The sequence below is a fragment of the Sus scrofa genome, chromosome 6 (assembly GCF_000003025.6).
Source record: "Sus scrofa isolate TJ Tabasco breed Duroc chromosome 6, Sscrofa11.1, whole genome shotgun sequence".
Classification (NCBI taxonomy): domain Eukaryota; kingdom Metazoa; phylum Chordata; class Mammalia; order Artiodactyla; family Suidae; genus Sus; species Sus scrofa.
In genome coordinates this window covers 100,349,071-100,367,041 of record NC_010448.4, presented here as the reverse complement: position 1 = coordinate 100,367,041, position 17,971 = coordinate 100,349,071, and the positions used below count along the sequence as shown (strand labels likewise).

At 41.2% G+C, this 17,971-nt stretch overlaps 1 protein-coding gene and 1 long non-coding RNA gene across 4 annotated transcripts in view; one reads left to right on the top strand and one right to left on the bottom strand.

Annotated features, from left to right (window-relative positions):
• Positions 1-17,971, bottom strand: part of LAMA1 (laminin subunit alpha 1) — a 135,615-nt gene that overhangs the window by 101,416 nt on the left and 16,228 nt on the right. Inside the window, 2 exon segments of the mRNA XM_021096069.1 lie at positions 9,705-9,817; positions 10,023-10,193. Coding sequence (XP_020951728.1) covers positions 9,705-9,817; positions 10,023-10,193 — 284 coding nt within the window.
• Positions 1,722-15,186, top strand: LOC110261169. Of its 3 annotated transcripts, XR_002345014.1 has the most exons (4): positions 7,906-8,354; positions 9,066-9,151; positions 10,136-10,241; positions 14,248-15,186. It is a non-coding gene; the product is annotated as an uncharacterized LOC110261169 (long non-coding RNA). The 3 variants fall into 3 exon arrangements; XR_002345015.1 differs by lacking the exons at positions 7,906-8,354; positions 14,248-15,186 and adding an exon at positions 1,722-3,148 and having other exon boundaries at positions 10,136-11,025; XR_002345013.1 differs by lacking the exon at positions 14,248-15,186 and having other exon boundaries at positions 10,136-11,025.

Here is a 17,971-nt window from a genome sequence, read left to right as displayed (position 1 = left end):
CTGAGGGGGAGGGGGAGGGAGTGGGATGGACTGGGAACCTGCGGTTAATAGATGCAAACTCTTGCCTTTGGAATGGATAAGCAATGAGATCCTGCTGTAGAGCACTGGGAACTACATCTAGTCACCTGTGATGGAGCATGATAATATGAGAAAAAGAATGTATACATGCTTGTGTGACTGGGTCACCATGCTGTGCAGTAGAAAACTGGCAAAACACTATAAGCCAGCTATAATGGAAAAAAGAAAAAAAAAAAGAAAAAGAAATCCCATCTTCCCATGATCCTACTTCTGCCAGGTTCGCAGCAGGCCTGGGTAAAGCATGATGATCCTTCACAAAATGCAAAGTCAGAGCCCCAGACTGTTAGGGTTTGAGAATGAAAGGAGGCCCAGGTGGTGACATGACTGAAGCTACTTCTGAGGTAGAACAGAAGTATTCAGGAGCTGCTTTTTAAAAATTTGTAACAGCTTCCTTCTTAAAGATGAAGATGTTAGATGTCATAATCTGAATACATGGCTAAATAAAAAGCAAAAAAAAAAAATTAAAAATAAAAAAGCAAACACTAGAATGGACTCCAGAATGTATTTTTCAAAGAAATATTTCTTCAGAAATTAAAACATCTTCTTTTAGCTTTCATATAACAGGAAGAAATAATAATTCCAGAACAGACCTCTCTTTCTTTCCATAAATATACAAAAACCTTTATTTTGCAGCCAAAACAGTTGGAGATATAAAAAGTATATTTTGACAGAGTCCTGCAAAACTCTTTCTTCACTCGTTTCCCAGAATCCTCCCAAGGCCAATCTAAGAAGCCCTGGAAAGTAAGCGACATGAACAGCACAGCCAATACTTTGCCTATTAAAACAGAAAGAGAAGGAAGGGGGATGGTTCGGTAAAACCAGCTGGAAAAACGGTTATGCTCGACTCTTTGGCAAATCACCACTGATGATACACGCAGGCTAGAGCTTGAAAATGAACCCTGTCAGGAAAGGAAGCTCCACTCATGGCCTGATTACCTTCACGTATTCAGCTCACTCATCATTAATGTGGAGCAACTTCAGGCACAGCACTTGACTCTCCACTTGGCCCTCTAGCTCTTTACATCACCTGAGGATAAAGGCCGCTGAAAGGTACGCTCTGGGGGGACCGGCAGCGAGAAGCCTCTTCCCAGAAGTGTCAGGCAGTGAGGGTTTCAGCCAGGTCCCAAAGTCTTTATCCCAGTTCCCAACTGGCTGGGGTTGCCTCACGTTTCCTCCTCTTGATTCTCTGCCAAGGTCAGAGACTGAGGTCCACAGAGCACAGAGGACAATGCCGAGTGACGCTGGGGGCCAGGTCTTGAAGGGAATGCGGCCTCCGCCTCTCTCTGCGGGACATTGGTGCCTGAGTCCTGAACAGCCCTGTGTGCTGCCAGGCCAAGAGGAGGCTACTAGCCCCCAAGGACAGGCCACAGAGAGACGCCCCGAGACCACATGTAGGGAGAGCCTTGGCCAGCCCCCAGCTGCCCCAGTGCCCCTGGTACAGCTGTCCAGACCTCTCCCCAGCTGCCTAGACCCCCTCCCCCAGCTGCCCAGCCCTCCTCCCCCAGCTGCTCAGGCCCCTCCCCCAGCTGCCCAGACTGCCTCCCCCAGCTGCCCAGACCCCCTCCCCAGCTGCCCAGACCCCTCCTCCAGCTCTTCACACCTCCTCCCCTAGCTGCCCAGACCCCCTCCCCCAGCTGCCCAGAGTCCTCCCCCAGCCATTCTCCTCCATGGGCTGTAGACACTCACATTCAAGCCCTTCCTGAAATCTTGACCCACAGAAACAAACAGAAAGATATAAAATAAGTGTTGTTCTAAGCAGTAAAGTTGCAGTGGTTTCTTACACAGCAATAGATAACTGGAAGAGAAAGTGTGTGAAAGAAAACAAAATGAGATAACAGAAATGTAAAAACAGAAGACAGACATATCTCTGAGAATAGCAGCTTCAAGGAGAACAGAATGGAAAAGATAAAAATTGTCTGAAGGACAAGAATTTGTGTGGCTGGCTTATTAAGCCCTTACTTAATGAAAGGCTTAAGATTTCTTCCAATCTATTCATTTTGCCAAATAAATTAAAGAAAATTAATATTTGAAATCGGTTGAGGCCAGTATGAGCTAATTGAAAATTGAAACAAAGTCATTTTGAAAAAATGCAAGAACAGAGTCATGGTCATTTCTACAGGGTTTCCAGGAAAAATTTCTGCCTGACCTCTTTTAGCAAATAGCCAAGACATTTGTAAGGAGAAGCTCCAATTTACATGCAACCCTTGTTCTAAAAACCTTTCAAGATTTTCTGCCTTAAGAATGTGAAATTTGCCTGTTCTTTTCTCATTTATCCTGTCAATATGCCTAGCAAACATTTCACATTTGGATGATACAATCATAAACCTCAATCCAGCTCTTCAGAAATTTTTTGCGGAAAAAAGAAAAAAAAAAAAAAAACAACAGCAGAAGACTAAATTAATGAGGTTTTATAAAACCCAGCAAACAAGCAGCTCTTGTCTCGAGGTTTGCACAAAACAAAGGCCCTTCTGTGATTATGTTCCCACAACAAAGTGCTACTTCCTAATTAAACCTACACAGAGTATAAAACACTGCTTCAGAAAGCAGCCTTGATTTTCTACACCATAGAAAACGTTTCTGTTTTTACAAAACCTAGTTTGTCTTCTCAAGGAACATAACACATTGCTACTCACAAACCTGACCACGCCCAGTGAAAGCTTTGCCCCGGTGTAAACATTTGCTAAAGAAGACTATGAAACCCTGATTCACGGTCCTGCTTCTTGGCCAAAAAAACATCTGTTAGGGAGCATCCAGATCCCGCTGAGTGGAAAGGAGAACAGGGGTCGAGGGAGAACCCAGACACTCTCGAATCAGAGGGAGATGGTAAGACACCCTGTTGTTCTCCCTGTGAAATCATCACAGAAAGGGAAACAATGATAGAAGACCAGGAACAAAGGAGATGAGACAGCGTGGAGGGTGTGGAAGGCACCAGAAGCTGGGGCGTCCAGCCCCAGACGCAGCACATAAAGCTGCATGACTCGGGGCAAGCCAGCGGACCACTCTGCGCTGTCTCCGTACCTCCAAAGAGGGAACCATGCCTACTCCACGCTGCTGGGATGAAGCAATATGGGTGAGAAAAAATACTAAGGAGCCTAAAATCTATACCTATGTAGATATATATATTATACATATATATATGTTACATATATATAACATATTATATTATATAACATATGTTATACATAATATACAACATATATAACATATAAAATATATAACATTATTATATACTATTATAACAGTGTTATACAACATATATATTACATATATATAATATAATATATAATAGTACATCAACATAAAATTTAATTACATAATTATGTTTAACATTAAATTAAATTAACATTAAATATAATAATGTTATGTATAATATAATATATATATTATATATGTATCTACATAGGTATAGGTTTATATACATACACACATACACATATACGTAGTATATGATATATAGGTTGAGTATTCATATACATACGTAGATTCTGTATGCTATATAGATAATTTGTTTTGTTTTGTTTTTGCCTTTTTCTTGGGCCACTCCTGCAGCATATGGAGGTTCCCAGGCTAGGGGTCTAATTGGAGCTGTTGCTGCCAGTCTATGCCAGAGCCACAGCAATTCCGGATCCAAGTGGCATCTGTGACCTACACCACAGCTCACGGCAACGCTGGCTCCTTAACCCAGTGGGCAAGGCCAGGGATCGAACCTGAAACCCCATGGTTCCTAGTTGGATTTGTTAACCACTGAGCCATGACGGGAACTCCCTATATAGACAATTTATACTCTACATACTATATTACTAAATTCTATATTCTTCTAAATTCTATAATACTAAATTCTATATACTATATAGGTTATATACCACACATACTATAAATAATCTATATCTCTATATAGATTCCTATACATAGGAACTGCGTCCACTTTTCCTCCACCACTGCCCTTCTTAAAGTCACAAAGTGTCACCTATGGCAGCCTCTCAGTTGAGCTCCCAGGACACACAATCTGTCCACGAATTAAAAGGTAGTCCACAACTTCACATGAGGATTCTGAATTTTGCATTTGAAAGTTTATCTAAAGTTGGATATAAGCATATTGAGGATCTGGCGGAGCACCGCATAACACAATTCTGACCCAGGAGTCCAAGGCTGCACATCTGTGTGCATGTCACTGCCTGGGCACAAGTGATCACCTATTGAGAACGTGGTATCACTGCCGGTTGCAAAGCAACTGCAAATTGACCTGCTATACTTTGCTTCTCCAGGTCTGCAGGCACTACTGGGAGGCAGGGAGGCTGGGGAGGGAGGCAGGGAGGCTGAGGAGGGAGGCTGAGAAGGGAGGCAGGGAGGCTGGAGAGGGAGGCAGGGAGGATGGAGGAGGAAGGTGAGGAAGCTGAGGAGGGAGTGCTCCCTTCTGTCTACTTTCCATTCCTGTCAGTGCCCTTGGCCCAGCAGCAGCTGACCCCAGTCTCTGGCTTTCCAGAACTCCCCAAGTAAGCTTCCTCACCTGGCTCGGAGACAGGGGTCCCTCCTCTCGCACCCCCATGGGTTCCTCCTAGGTGGTCATTGCTCTGCGTTAGCCAGGCACACTCTCTCCAGTTCTCCAACACTGTTTAACCAGTACTAGATATGGCCCTTTAAAATTGGTGTGGTTTTGGTAATAGCCATGTTAACAGGTGGGAAGTGGTACCTCATTATTGGATTTTCTTTTCTATGAGGATGAAAGACATTGAGCATCTTTTAATCTGCCTGGCCTCTTAAAGCAGAGTCTCTCAAACTGGAAATCCTTGAGTTCTTTAATTGAGAAACTCTACCATAGGAAATTTTAATGTATTTAATAGAATTACATACAGCTTAATAAAGTTAACAACTGAAAGAATGTTGACAAACATAAAATTCAAGATCTATCAAGTGTACGTGCTCACTCCTTCAGAATAATTACTTTAAATTTTTAACTTATCGCAAGAGATCCCTGGCTCGTGTCAGAGGTGTAACACTAGACAATAAATTCTTCAGTCACTTGAGAGTGAGCAATAGTTTATGACTGACACTACCCAGGTATATGTTAGTTTTATATTTGTTATGGTGACTCTTCAGAGTCACTTTTCTTGAAACAAAAGTACCACCTTCATTCAATTCCCACAGATGGTTTTCTTTTTAAGTAAGGCATCGCTAAATATCTAACAGTATAAATTCTAAAATATTTTGAATCAATGTTAGAAATGAATAGCAGGCATTATTTTATTTTAAAGAAGTAAAGAAATAAATCTAATCACTCTTCTTGTAATATGTTACCAAAGCAAACACTTTGTGGTTAAATCTTACTGCAAATCACACAACACTTGTGGACTTTCTGATAACACTGCTTTTTATCTTTTCTCGAGTTTATCTTTCAGGTAACCAAACATTATACAGAGAGGCTAAAAATGCCATAATTTCTATAGTTGTCATTAACCAGAGAATCAAGAATGGGATCAATATCTTTGGCATTTGCAGACACAGAATGAAGCTGTGTGATTAGGTCAGAAAACCCCAGGATCTGGCATATTCATTAGGGAACATATTTATAATATGAAGGTAGGACTCCTGGTCTCATTAAGGTCTGTCTAATTTTACTTTAGAAATTGGTACTTCAGAGTTTACATTTTTACAGGAGTGAAACAAAGCAGTTGAAGGGTTATTAGTTGATTGTCATTTTTTAATCAGGTTGTGAGCCAAAAAAAAAAAAAAAAAGGAAGAAGAAGGTGAGTGTGAAGATAAAGCACTGATTCCCAGTGTGATCATTCACCCAGGGCCTCAACTCAGCCGATGTTTAGGCAAAAGACAAGTTTCCATCATAGTTAACAGGGAAGGAAGAAGAAGAGGAAGAAGAAGCAGCAGACCCCACGGGGGTACCATCTAGAAAGTAGCTGGCAGCTGGTGAATGGCTGGCCTGACAGGGAAACACACAGACTTGGATGACAGAAAAGTCATCAGAAGGTGGGACCACATTCTAGAGCTGAGTGTCGGTGCAACCCAGGACACACGATGCGGTGTGGGAGCGATCCGGCCTTCAATACCTTAGCAGGATCCAAATACAGCCTCATTCCTAATGGAACGGCCAGCCCCCCATGCGACAGAGCGGCCAGGATCACCACTGGTGTTCTGGCCAAAAACACCTAACAGAAATGTAATCAAGTCTTCAGAGCTGAGTTTAGTTTATGGGAAATAGAGGGCGTAAAGGAACATGTTAACAAAACCATGATGACACCACCTGACAAATCCAGAGTATGGGATGTTCTATAAGACAACCGGCCTCAGCTATTCAAAAGTGGAATATCAGGAGTTCCCAATGTTGCACAAAGATATCAGCTGTGTCTCTGCAGCCCCAGGATGCAGGTTCGATCCTCTGCCCCACACAGTGGGTTAAGGACCGGCTTTGCAGCTGAGGTGTAGGTTGCAACTGAGGCTTGGATCTGATCCCTGGCCAGGGGAACTCCGTACTCCTTGGGGCAGCCAAAACAGAAAATAAATAGATAAAATAAACCTCAAAGAAATCAAAGGTAGTCAAACTAAAACAAACAAAAAAATGCTTCGACTTTTTTTTTTTTTTTTTTTTTGCTTTTTTTAGGGACACACCCATGGCACATGGATTTTTCCAGGCTAGGGATCGAATTGGAACTATAGCCGCTGGCCTATGTCACAGCCACAGCAATGCCAGATCCAAGTCAAGTCTGTGACCTACACCATAGCTTACGGCAACACAGATCCTTAACCCACTGAGCGAGGCCAGGGATGGAACCCGAAACCCAATAATCACTAGTCAGATTCATTTCCACTGTGCCACAATGGGAACTCCCAAAATATATATATATTTTTAAATGGAATATCATTTTAAAAGCAGTAAGTAGAGGACAATTCAAATGAGAAGAGATTTAAAAAGCGCAGTCATCAAATGCAATGAGTGTTCATTATTGATCCCAGGTTGAAAAAGAAAAAGAAAAGCTATAAAAGGCATTGCTGGCTAAATTGGGACCTCTGGACATGGATGGAGAAAGTGTTACTGGGAAATTACTGTTGGTTTTGTCAGCTAATGGCATGGTGCCTATTTAGAACAAATGCCCTATTTTCTGAAGATACAAAAAATACTGTATTGGTACAATGTCACCATGACTACAATTCACCTAGAAAGGCTTTGCAAGATGAAACAAAGGTGGCAAATGTTTAAAAAATCCCTGAATCTCTGGGATAGGTATATGTACTTTTCATAACAAAAAGGCTCCATAAATAAATACATCTGAAAAAAGTTTGCTTAGATGTGACCCTATTTCACTTTTTTTTAAACTGAAATCACAGTAGAAAATTTCCATTGTGCAAAAGGTAAAGAAAATTCTGAGTATTTTGTTATTTAAAGTCATCTTAATTTAGAAACTTATCTAAAAACACAAGAAATTGGCTAAAACTCTGTGTTTGTGCCTGTGTTTGATTATGCCTGAAAGACCTAAAACTGAGGCCTTGGAATTCCTCAGGCTGACTCAGTCCAATTTACAGCAAAAGCTATCCTGTTTGGAAAAGTCAGGATTACAAGATGCAAGATAAACAACAATCAAACACAGATTTGAAGTCTCTGCATAAAATGTCCAGCTATCAGTTTGGACAGGCTCAGGTAGGACCACGTTTCTTTCTTTCTTTCTTTTTTTTTTTTTTTTTTTTTTTTTTTTTTGTCTTTTTCTAGGGCCGCACCCATAACATATGGAAGTTCCCAGGCTAGGGGTCTAATGGGAGCTGTAGCTGCCGGCCTACACCACAGCCACAGCAATGTGGGATCCAAGCCATATCTTGGACCTACACCACAGCTCACAGTAACGCTGGATCCTTAACCCAACCTCATTGTTCCTAGTCAGATGCGTTAACCACTGTGCCACAATGGGAACCCCCAGGACCACATTTCTAATGATGAAAATGTACTTTTTCCCTTAAAGAAGGACAATACATTGACAAGGTGATGAGAAAACCAACATCTCCTTCAGAAGCATCCTTACATCGAAACAAAAACGAAAACTCCAGGGCAGGAGTTCCCACTGTAGTGCAGCAGGTTAGGAATCCAGTGTTGTCTCTGAGGCAGCGTGGGTTCAATCCTAGGAACTTCCAGATGCCGTGAGTGCAGCCAAAAAAGAAAGGAAAAAACAAAACAAGAGCCAGGGCAAAAGGGGTTTTTTCTCTTTTCCTTTAGGTGGATTTGAAAATATGAAGGCGTGACATATAAATTCAGGAGGTGTGGCTGAAAATGCCTGGAGGTATAATTTTACTTAATGATACTATGAACCTAAGCTTGGAAAAGGTCTCCTGAGCTTCACATTTTACCACTTTCATCACTGTCACGATTAGAGATCAAAAGTTCCTATTACATGAAGACACACAGCGTTGTCTTGTTTTCAACTTAAAATCCTGCATATTTTTAAAGGTCGCTTTAAATTCTTTTATTCAAAGAATTGTGATTATTTATCATTAAATCTCCAAGATTCCTACTTCAACCTTACAGTGCACACTTAAACTACCTCTCTCTTTTAACCAATACTTCACACGATATTGATGCGTTCAAATCCGAGAGAAATGGAATGAACACAAGAACGTCACAAGACAGATTTTCTGGAAAGCTGAAATCAGAAATTTGACAGTAAAATTAATTAATTAATTAAAAGGAGTTCCCGTTGTGGCTCGGCAGAAACGAATCTGACTAGGAACCATGAGGTTGAGGGTTCGTGGGTCAGGGATCCGACATTGCCATGAGCTGTGGTGTAGGTCGTAGACACAGCTTGGATCCTGCGTTGCTGTGGCTGTGGTGTAGGCCGGCAGCTGTAGCTCTGATTAGACCCCCTAGCCTGGGGACCCTCATGTGCCACTGCTATGGCCCTAAAAAGCAAAAAAAAAAAAAAAAGACAATAGCTGCTATCTCTGTTTTTCATTCCTTCTACTCAGATTTCTTTCCTTTTGCTGCCCTTTTCCAGACAGGTTGGGGGAACCAGGACCCATCTCTTGTTTCTCTTCATTCTCCTACATGGTCTTGAAGCAAAGAAAGTGGGGTCTGAGCCAGGTAAGCCCTGCCTTTCCCAGCTCGTGCTGAAAGCTTGCTCACATGCTGGGACAACCCAGCTACACAGGCCCCTCCAAGACCGCAGGAGGGGATGGAGCAAGGTCGAGTGGTTTAACACTATCTCCTTTTGTTTCCAAAATTTATTGTTTATGTAGAGCCTTTTTGCTATAACTGCACAGTGATAACAGCACGATAATAACCTTGAAAGGCAGGGAATGCAGGTTTCTTGTGCCCCCACCCCACCCGCAGTTGTGTGTGTGGACACCTGGGTACTGCCTGACATGGTGTCCTGGACAGATGCGTGACCACAGCTTCTAAGAACATCAAACCACGTGGAAACAATTCCACTCATCTTCCCAAGGATGCCTGGGTGCGACAAACGTGACACGAAACGGTACCATACACAACTTCCATGTATCACTTAAATTCACCAGGTGGAAAAACAGTGAGATGAGAAAGTAAACATTTTAAGAAACAAGCAGATTTCCTGAAGCTCAAGAGACTGCAACTTAGCAGCCCACAGGCATCCTGCAGTGGTTCTGGCCTCACTCACCTGTCTCAGGTCCAGAGTGATCGTGACCCAGTGGTATTCTCTTCCGTTCTGAATACTGGGACTTTGCCACCAGTTATTGGTGCCATCGATTGCATTTGATATTGGATGGCGCTCTGTTGAAAGAAAACAAAAACGCAATCCTCTTAGCTTCTGCTTTAAGTTGTTTTTTTTTTTTTTAAACTTCTAAACTGTAATGAAATGAATAGCAGTGAGGAGAACACAGGGTTATGGCTTCCTAACAATTTTCCAGGAATCGTTTCAGAGGGTGTACATTCCCACAGTGGCTTCCGAAAAGTGGGGGGTGGGGGGAGCACTTGCCTTTGAGGTTGGGGCTGTGGCCGTCGCAGACCCGGCACTGGGCGTTGCGCGTGGCCCGCCCAGGTACGTGCTCCACCAGCTTGCAGAAGGTCTCTGGCCCCTTCTCCCCGCAGGTGGCATTGGTGCTGATGTGAGCATTGCTGGCAAGGTTGAGAATGGCAGGGAACAGCCCTGAAAGTCAGAAGTCACCAGATCAGCTCAGCCACTTGAAACTTAAAGGTCAGATTTCTTCTTCTTATTTCCCAGATGAATCAGAAAGAGATAGCTTAGGGTTACCAAAGGGGAAATGGAGGAATAAATCAAGAGTTTGGGAGTAACGGATACACACTACTATATATAAAAGAGATAAACAACAAGGACCCACTATATAGAACTCTACTCAATATCTTATAATAACCTATAATGGAAAAGAATCTGAAAAAGAATATACATATAGGTATGTATGTGTGTGTGTATATATGTGTGTGTGTATGTATATATAAGTGAATCACTTTGCTATACACCTGAAATACTGTAAATCAACTATACTTCAATGAAAAAAAAAGAGAGACGGTAAGTCCACATGCTGAGTAGAGGGAGCCTACAGAAAAGCAGTCTATGTGAGTTTCATTTCACATGAATTCTAGGACCAGCAAAACTCATCTACAGGAAGAACCGTGAACAGCAGCTGCATGGGGTGGGGACTGACTGTGAAGGAACATGAAGGGCCTTTCAGGGGTTGGGCACTGTTCTAGGTCTTGATAAAGCTTTGGATTCACAGGCACATGCAGGTGTGGAAAATCACAGAATGCATAAAGTTTGGGTAGATGTGTGTGTTCCACTCCATGTAGATCTGACCTCAGAAAATTATAAAAGGGTCATAAAATATTGATGTAAATGCTGAACAGTTTAGGAGCCAAGTGTACTTAGGTCTTTAACTCCCTTGGAAATGCATCAAACAAGAAGCTGGATTGACAGGTAGAGACGGGCATGCGGAAAGACAGGTGAGGAAGAGAGCAGAGTACATGTTCATTGCAGAATCTAGTGAGGGGCCTAGATGTTCACTGTACAATTCTTCCCACGTTCCTGATGGAAATTTTCCATAATAGAATTTTTGAGGAAATACATTTTAAGACAAAGTTTAGAGGATCCTAAGTACATATGTGCCAATGAAATTCACACACCTTTCAAGGAGCGTATCCTTCCTGTGCCTACCTGTTCCAGGTGCCTCTGCTAGTACCCACCAGGTCTTTCCTGCTTATCTAGAATTTTTTTCTTTCTCTTTGCTTTCCTTATTGTCTGTTTTCCTTGGTGAATAAAACTTCAGAACACAAAGATCCCATTTTCCAAATTCTCTTCAACCCAGTATTAATCTTTGCCTTTCTATAGTCTCTTTGTCTCCAGCGATTTTTATCTTTAAGCAGCTGGTCCAAACTCTTCAGAAAGCAATTTTTGGATGAGAGGGAGAACAATAACTCTCGTAGGTTCTTTAGAGGTTTGACTTTATCTTGGTAAAAGAGGATAATAGCAGTGAAAAGTCTATAAAATTCTAGAAAGGATGATGCACACAATGCAGAAGGGTTTTCTGCATGAATGGATGTTGTGAACTGAGTGTTGGGAGGAAGGGTCCCAGCTAAGCAGGGTTCCTCTAATTTACCAGAACTCGATTCAAAGATCACAGAAGATCAACTTTTCTTTAAAATAAACATAGAGTCAATATTATGTCTGAAATACATCTTTTCCAGTGAAATTAAAAAAGCACAATGTAATTTTAGTAGCCTAGAAGGAATTCATGTCTTTAATTTTTATTTTTTAGGTACTGCTTAATAGTTTCAAGGGCTGTTTCTATTATAAATATTTGAATAATTAAATTATAAAATAAAAAAAATTTTGGCTGTGCCCACAGCATGCAGAAGTTCCAGGGCCCAGGATCAAACCCATACCACAGCAGCAATCAAGCCACAGCAATGACAATTTGGGATCCTTAACCCACTACACCATTGGAGAACTCCCCAAAGTGATTATTTTTAGAATAGTTGTTATATTAAAAAAAAACTCAACAGGCATCTATTAAAAATATGACTTACTTTGTAGTCTTCCAAAGACTTTCCACATTTAATAGTAGCTACCTATTAATATTCTATCCTATTAGTATTCTATCCTAATGACACTATTCAAACCAATAGACCCTTAGGCTCTCAATAGAAAACAGTTATCGCATATTGTATTCTAGACTATTACTCTTAATTTTGAAACACAGACTCACATCATATTCTAGGTTTAGTATATATATATTTTTTCATTTTTAACTTAAAGTTGGTCATTTTTATCATATCTGTGTAAAGAGATTTCTTTTTTAATTAAATAGACTTTATGGAAAAACAGATGCATGTCTATGGTCAATTGTGCAGTTCCCCAAATCATTATCTTTATCCACCAGTAGATAGATACTTACCTGTTATGCAACAGTCTAGTTCATGAAGTGACATGTAATTCTTGGGAGTGGTACTTACATGGGAGAGTGAGCTGATACTTACTCTCTGTGGCACTGAGGTAAATATTAATTTTCTCCATCTTTATGATCATAATAGTCTAGTAATCCGGTTCGAATGTATCTTATGAGCTAATGATTTAAAATACGATATGGCTGTAAACCGGGGTGTTACATCCAAATAGTTGACCCTGTGTTTTTCTGGCTCGGCTCACGTATATGCATTTAGATTTATAGTACAATCAACTTTATCCATTTCCCTTCCCACAGACTGATTAGCCAAGCGAGGAGAAGGAAAAAGGTCACAGGAACTAATTTAACAATGCATTTCTCTATCAGCAAATACCTTACTGGTTAACTTTCAAAATGTTCCCACTTTCTCTTTTTTTCTCCCCCTTCGGCTGCTGGACATCAAGAGAAATGCCCACTTCCTGCCCAGAGCTCCCCCCATCCTGACCTGCAAGGGCCTTGTGGGGGGGGTAGGGTGGAGGGGGCAGGGATGGAGGGGGCGGAGGTCAGGAGCCTAGGCTCTGAGTCACTGAGAAAAAGAAGCCTAAACCTTGTGAGCATCCATATAGCATAATTTTGATGAATAATGTCCCAATTGTAGCAATCCATATCACATAGTTCTTTCACTAGACAGATTTTAAAGAACTTCCCCACTTCCTCGCCTTGCTGGTATTCTCAAGAGACTTTCAATTAAAAAAAAAAAAAAAAAAAGACAAATTCCGTCATTAGCATGGCTACGTAGAAACACCTCGAGCTAATTAATGTCAAATATATATACCCATTGCCTTTCACGAAGTCTTTCCTCTCACATAAGCTCATGTGCAAAGGAAAAACCCATTTCCTAACACTGATCCCTTACCTATTACATCTGCTCTCACGTCACAGTTACAGAGTCATTATTATTCTCGGTTGCCTAGCACCACATCTGCTAAAAGATGAAAGAAAGCTGGAAAGAGGTACCCGAGGAAGCAGGTCTGAAAAAGAATTTTCAAAAATTCCTCGGGGTGCGGAATCATTTCAAAGGCCACTGCACTATTTCCGACAAAGGGCAACGAACGGGAGCTTCAGGCAGGAGAAGAAATAGGGAATCAGAGGATGCGAAAGGGTGGTGGGATCACACACCTGCCAGGAACAAAAGTTTGATCTCACGCATAAAAAGCAAAGGTGGAACGAGGAACAAGGACAACAGGCCTAGGTGACACGTTTCCCATCATTGAGCCATGCCCTTCGTATACGAGATAATGAGACAATGGTAGGTTTTTGTTGAGAGACTATATATATATATATATATATATATATATATATATATATAATTTTTTTTTTTTTGTCTTTTTAGGGACGAACTCACAGCATATGGAAGTTCCCAGGCTAGGGGTCAAATCGGAGCTGTAGCTGCTGGCCTACACCACAGCCTGGTCTGCGACCCACACCACAGCTCACAGCAACCCCGGATCCTTAACCCACTGATCGAGGCCAGGGCTCAAACCCAAGTCCTCATGGATGCTAGTCAGATTCATTTCCACTGAGCCACGACAGTAACTCCGAAAGACATTATTGACTTTAGCTGGTGTTGCTGTGATATGAACCTCTTTCCCCATTCAGGACACACAATGGAATCATTTTTCCATCCCTGTATTTAACCAATAGCTAAAGACTTCATTGCTCTGAACTCATTTGAGCATGAAATAAATTCCTTCTCACTCACCAATAGTTTCTTTTTTTTTTTTAAATCCCCTTTCTTCACAGTCTCGGTCCACTGGGCCTTCCCAAATGCATTTCAGGACCACTTTCATCTGCTGGAAACTCCCTTATGACTATTAAATGACATTTGCCATGAAGCTGAGGACAAACAAAGCTACTATATGCGAGCAGCACAGTTTGCAGCTGAGAGACTTCCCATAGCAGAATAATTCCTTTTGAGAGATCTCTGGGGTTTTCCCCAGGGGAAAAAAAAAAAAAATTCACTTAAAATATTGTATCTAGTATGCTAACAAGCCCCAAGACCCAAGGCTCACCGCGACAACTTATCAATATTTCTCAAATGATTTGAGCCCAAGGGTTTGTGGCCTGAAGGCATTTTGTATATAAGAGAAGTATGAGTTTTTTTCTAAAGAGTGTTTTTTCTTTTTTGGGGGGAAAAAAAAAACATGTTGGGGTTCTAGAAAATGTGACATTTGCCTAATCCCTACTCAGAGTCATTGTGATATTCTGAAAAGAAAATGATTTGCAATTCTAAGTTAAAGGATCTGGGAAAATGTGTTCAGATCATTTTTTTTTCCCAACATGAAATAAAAGATTGTGAAAATTTCATATTATTGAATAAAGAAAGGGGCTTCTTGTGTTGGGGGTTTTGTTTGGAAAAATTGTCAAAGCGACTTATTCAATCTATGGAGAAAACTGGAAAAACTGGAAATTAAGTTTCTGAGTTGAGAAATGTGTGATTTTTTTTTTTAAAGATTCAAATCCAATTTGTTCTTCAGATATCCAGCTCTCATTCCTGTACCGTCACCCATTTAGCCACATAAACATCTATATATTGATAAGAGAAGGTTGGCATTAGATATAAACTGCCCTGAAGGACAAACATCATGTGCTATCACTTATATGTGGAATCTAAAAAAAGAATACAGGAGTTCCCATTGTGGCACAGCAGAAACAAATCCGACTGGGAACCATGAGATATCGGGTCTGATCCCTGGCCTCACTCAGTGGGTTAAGGATCTGGCATTGCTGTGAGCCATGGTGTAGGCCGGCAGCTACATCTCTGACTGGACCCCTAGCCTGGGAACCTCCATATGCTGTGGTTGTGGCCCTAAAAAGCAAATAATAATAATAATAATAATAATAAAATAAATAAATAAAATAAATGAAGGATACAAATGAAAGTATTTGTGGAACAGAAACAGACTCACAGACTTTGAAAAAGTTATGATTACCAAAGGGGACAGGTAGGGGGTGGGGAGGACTGGGGATTTGGGATTGGCATGTGCACACTGGGTACATTGAATGATTGGCCAACAGGGTCCTGTGTATAGCACAAGGAACTCTACCCAATATTCTGTGATAAGCTATGTGGGAAAAGAATCTGAAAAAAAAAAAAAAAGGACGTGTGTACATGTATAACTAAATCACTTTGTTGCACAGCAGAAATTATCACAACCTTGTAAATCAACTGTGCTTCAATAAAACTTTTTTAAAAATGAAAAAAAAAAGAAGTAAGCTATTCTGTTTGCCAGCACACTCTTTGAAACACAATAGCTGCCTAATTGAACAATAAAAACAGTGCCAAAAACAGTTACAAATGTTTGTGAAGTCTTATTCAGTGAAATATTATTCGGCATTATTCAGTGAAAAATCCTGGAAGCATTTAATACTATTCCAGGACAATACTATCCAAGGATTGCAATCAGAGAATATCTCATTAAAAACATTAGTTCATGTCATGTGCTAATGACATGAATTTTAGAAGGATGTGTGAATTCATATTTAGTAACCTATGCATATGAATCAGAAAAAGCAAGTGAAACTGTTTAAGTCTAATAAATTTATAATGAGAATTTCTTAGGTACAAGGTACTAGACCTGGCACCTCCCTAGAACAGCAAAATAAATAAGTTGGGCAGTTTTTGACCCTGAGACCCTCACAATCTGGAGGGAGAGACACATCTGCTCACAGATTCTGATAAGTAAAATACTAAAAATCCAGCAATACTGTGAATAGATCAGAGGAGAGAATCTGGAAGAGGTTATTCAGTTAGGCAAAACCCAGATACCCGAGGGCATTGTGCTGGAGGAGAGCAGGTCTGAAACCCCTGAAGAGCTCCCCTCTCTGCACCTTTTACATATGCACTCATGCCCAACTCATCCTTCAAGCTGAGCCCAGATCTTTCCTCTTTCTTCCAAAGAGGAGTAGAAGAGAGACAAATGATGTTTCGTACAAACTTGATCATAAGCCAAGCCTCAGAAGTTAGCCTTGCTTCCCACCCCCGGCCTTTATATGTTGTATCTGGCCCTTTAGCCACATAATCACATTTAATGATCATAAAAATTCCTTGACTCTTGCCTACTCCCCAGAGTGAAAAGCAAGACAACCAGCCCCAAATGGACTTGCCTATGCCAAGCCCCTCATCAGCAAACCAAGTCTTATTGTTATAATTTTTTTTTTTTTGTCTTTTTGCCTTTTCTAGGGCTGCTCCCGTGGCAAATGGAGGTTTCCAGGCTAGGGGTCTAATTGGAGCTGTAGCCATCGGCCTATGCCACAGCAATGCGGGATCCGAGCCACGTCTGCAACCTACACCACGGCTCACGGCAATGCCGGATCCTTAACCCACTAAGCAAGGCCAGGGATCAAACCCGCAACCTAGAGGTTCCTAGTCGTATTCATTAACCACTGAGCCACGACGGGAACTCTGCAAACCAAGTCTTAACTACAGTTTTTGTCGGCTCTCAGAAAAGAAATTTTAAATTTAGCATCTCTGATCAGCATCAATTGGGTAATCTGTCAGATAGGCCCCTCCCATCCCCAACAAGGAAAGCGACCTTGCAATAATCAATCTGTCCTTTGTCCCAGCATTGTTCCTTGTTCCCGTTCCCTCGTACTTGTAAGTCTTCCTTTTGTGCAGCTCTTCAGCGCTCCTTTCTATCTGCCTGATGGGATGCTGCCCTATGCATGAATCACTGAATAAAGCTACTAAAATCTTGAAAATTTCCTCAGTCGAATTTTGTGTTGTAACACCAGCAAGGGCATGCATCTACATCTCGTGAAATTCTTTCAAAACAGTAAGTCCTGTTTCATGTGGCCTTATTAGTATATAACCTGGAGGAATCTGGCTTAAAATGGAACCATCCATTCTAGCCACATGCTTTGCATCAACTCTAATAGCATCACTAGTGTCTGTTTAAGAGAGGCTTCGGGTAAGAAGTAAGAGCACAAGATTCTGAGACAGGAGTTCCCGTCGTGGTTCAGTGGAAACCAAATCTGACCAGTATCCATGAGGATGCAGGTTTGATCCCTGGCCTCGATCAGTGGGTTAAGGATCCAGCATTGCCATGAACTGTGGTGTAGGTCACAGACATGGCTCAGATCCCGCATTGCTGTGGTGTATGCCAGAAGCTACAGCTCTGATTCATCCCCTAGCCTGCGAACCTCCACATGCCACAGGTTCGACCCTAAAAAGACAAAAAAAGAAAAGAAGAAAGAAAGAAAGAAAAAGATTCTGAGATAGAAAGCCCTCAGTTTGAATTCCGGGTCTACCAGTTGTCCACTAAGGGCTTCACCTTTGTCTGTGTAATGAGAAACATAATGCCTGAAATTTTTGAGCATTAAATGAGATGATGTGGCTAAAGGGCCAAATACAATGTATAAAGAGCTCAACAAATAATTGCTAGCATTATTTTCATATTAACAGTGGATATCACTAATAAAAATTTTCTCCAACAGAGCTAGACTTTCATGGTTATATTGTCATATA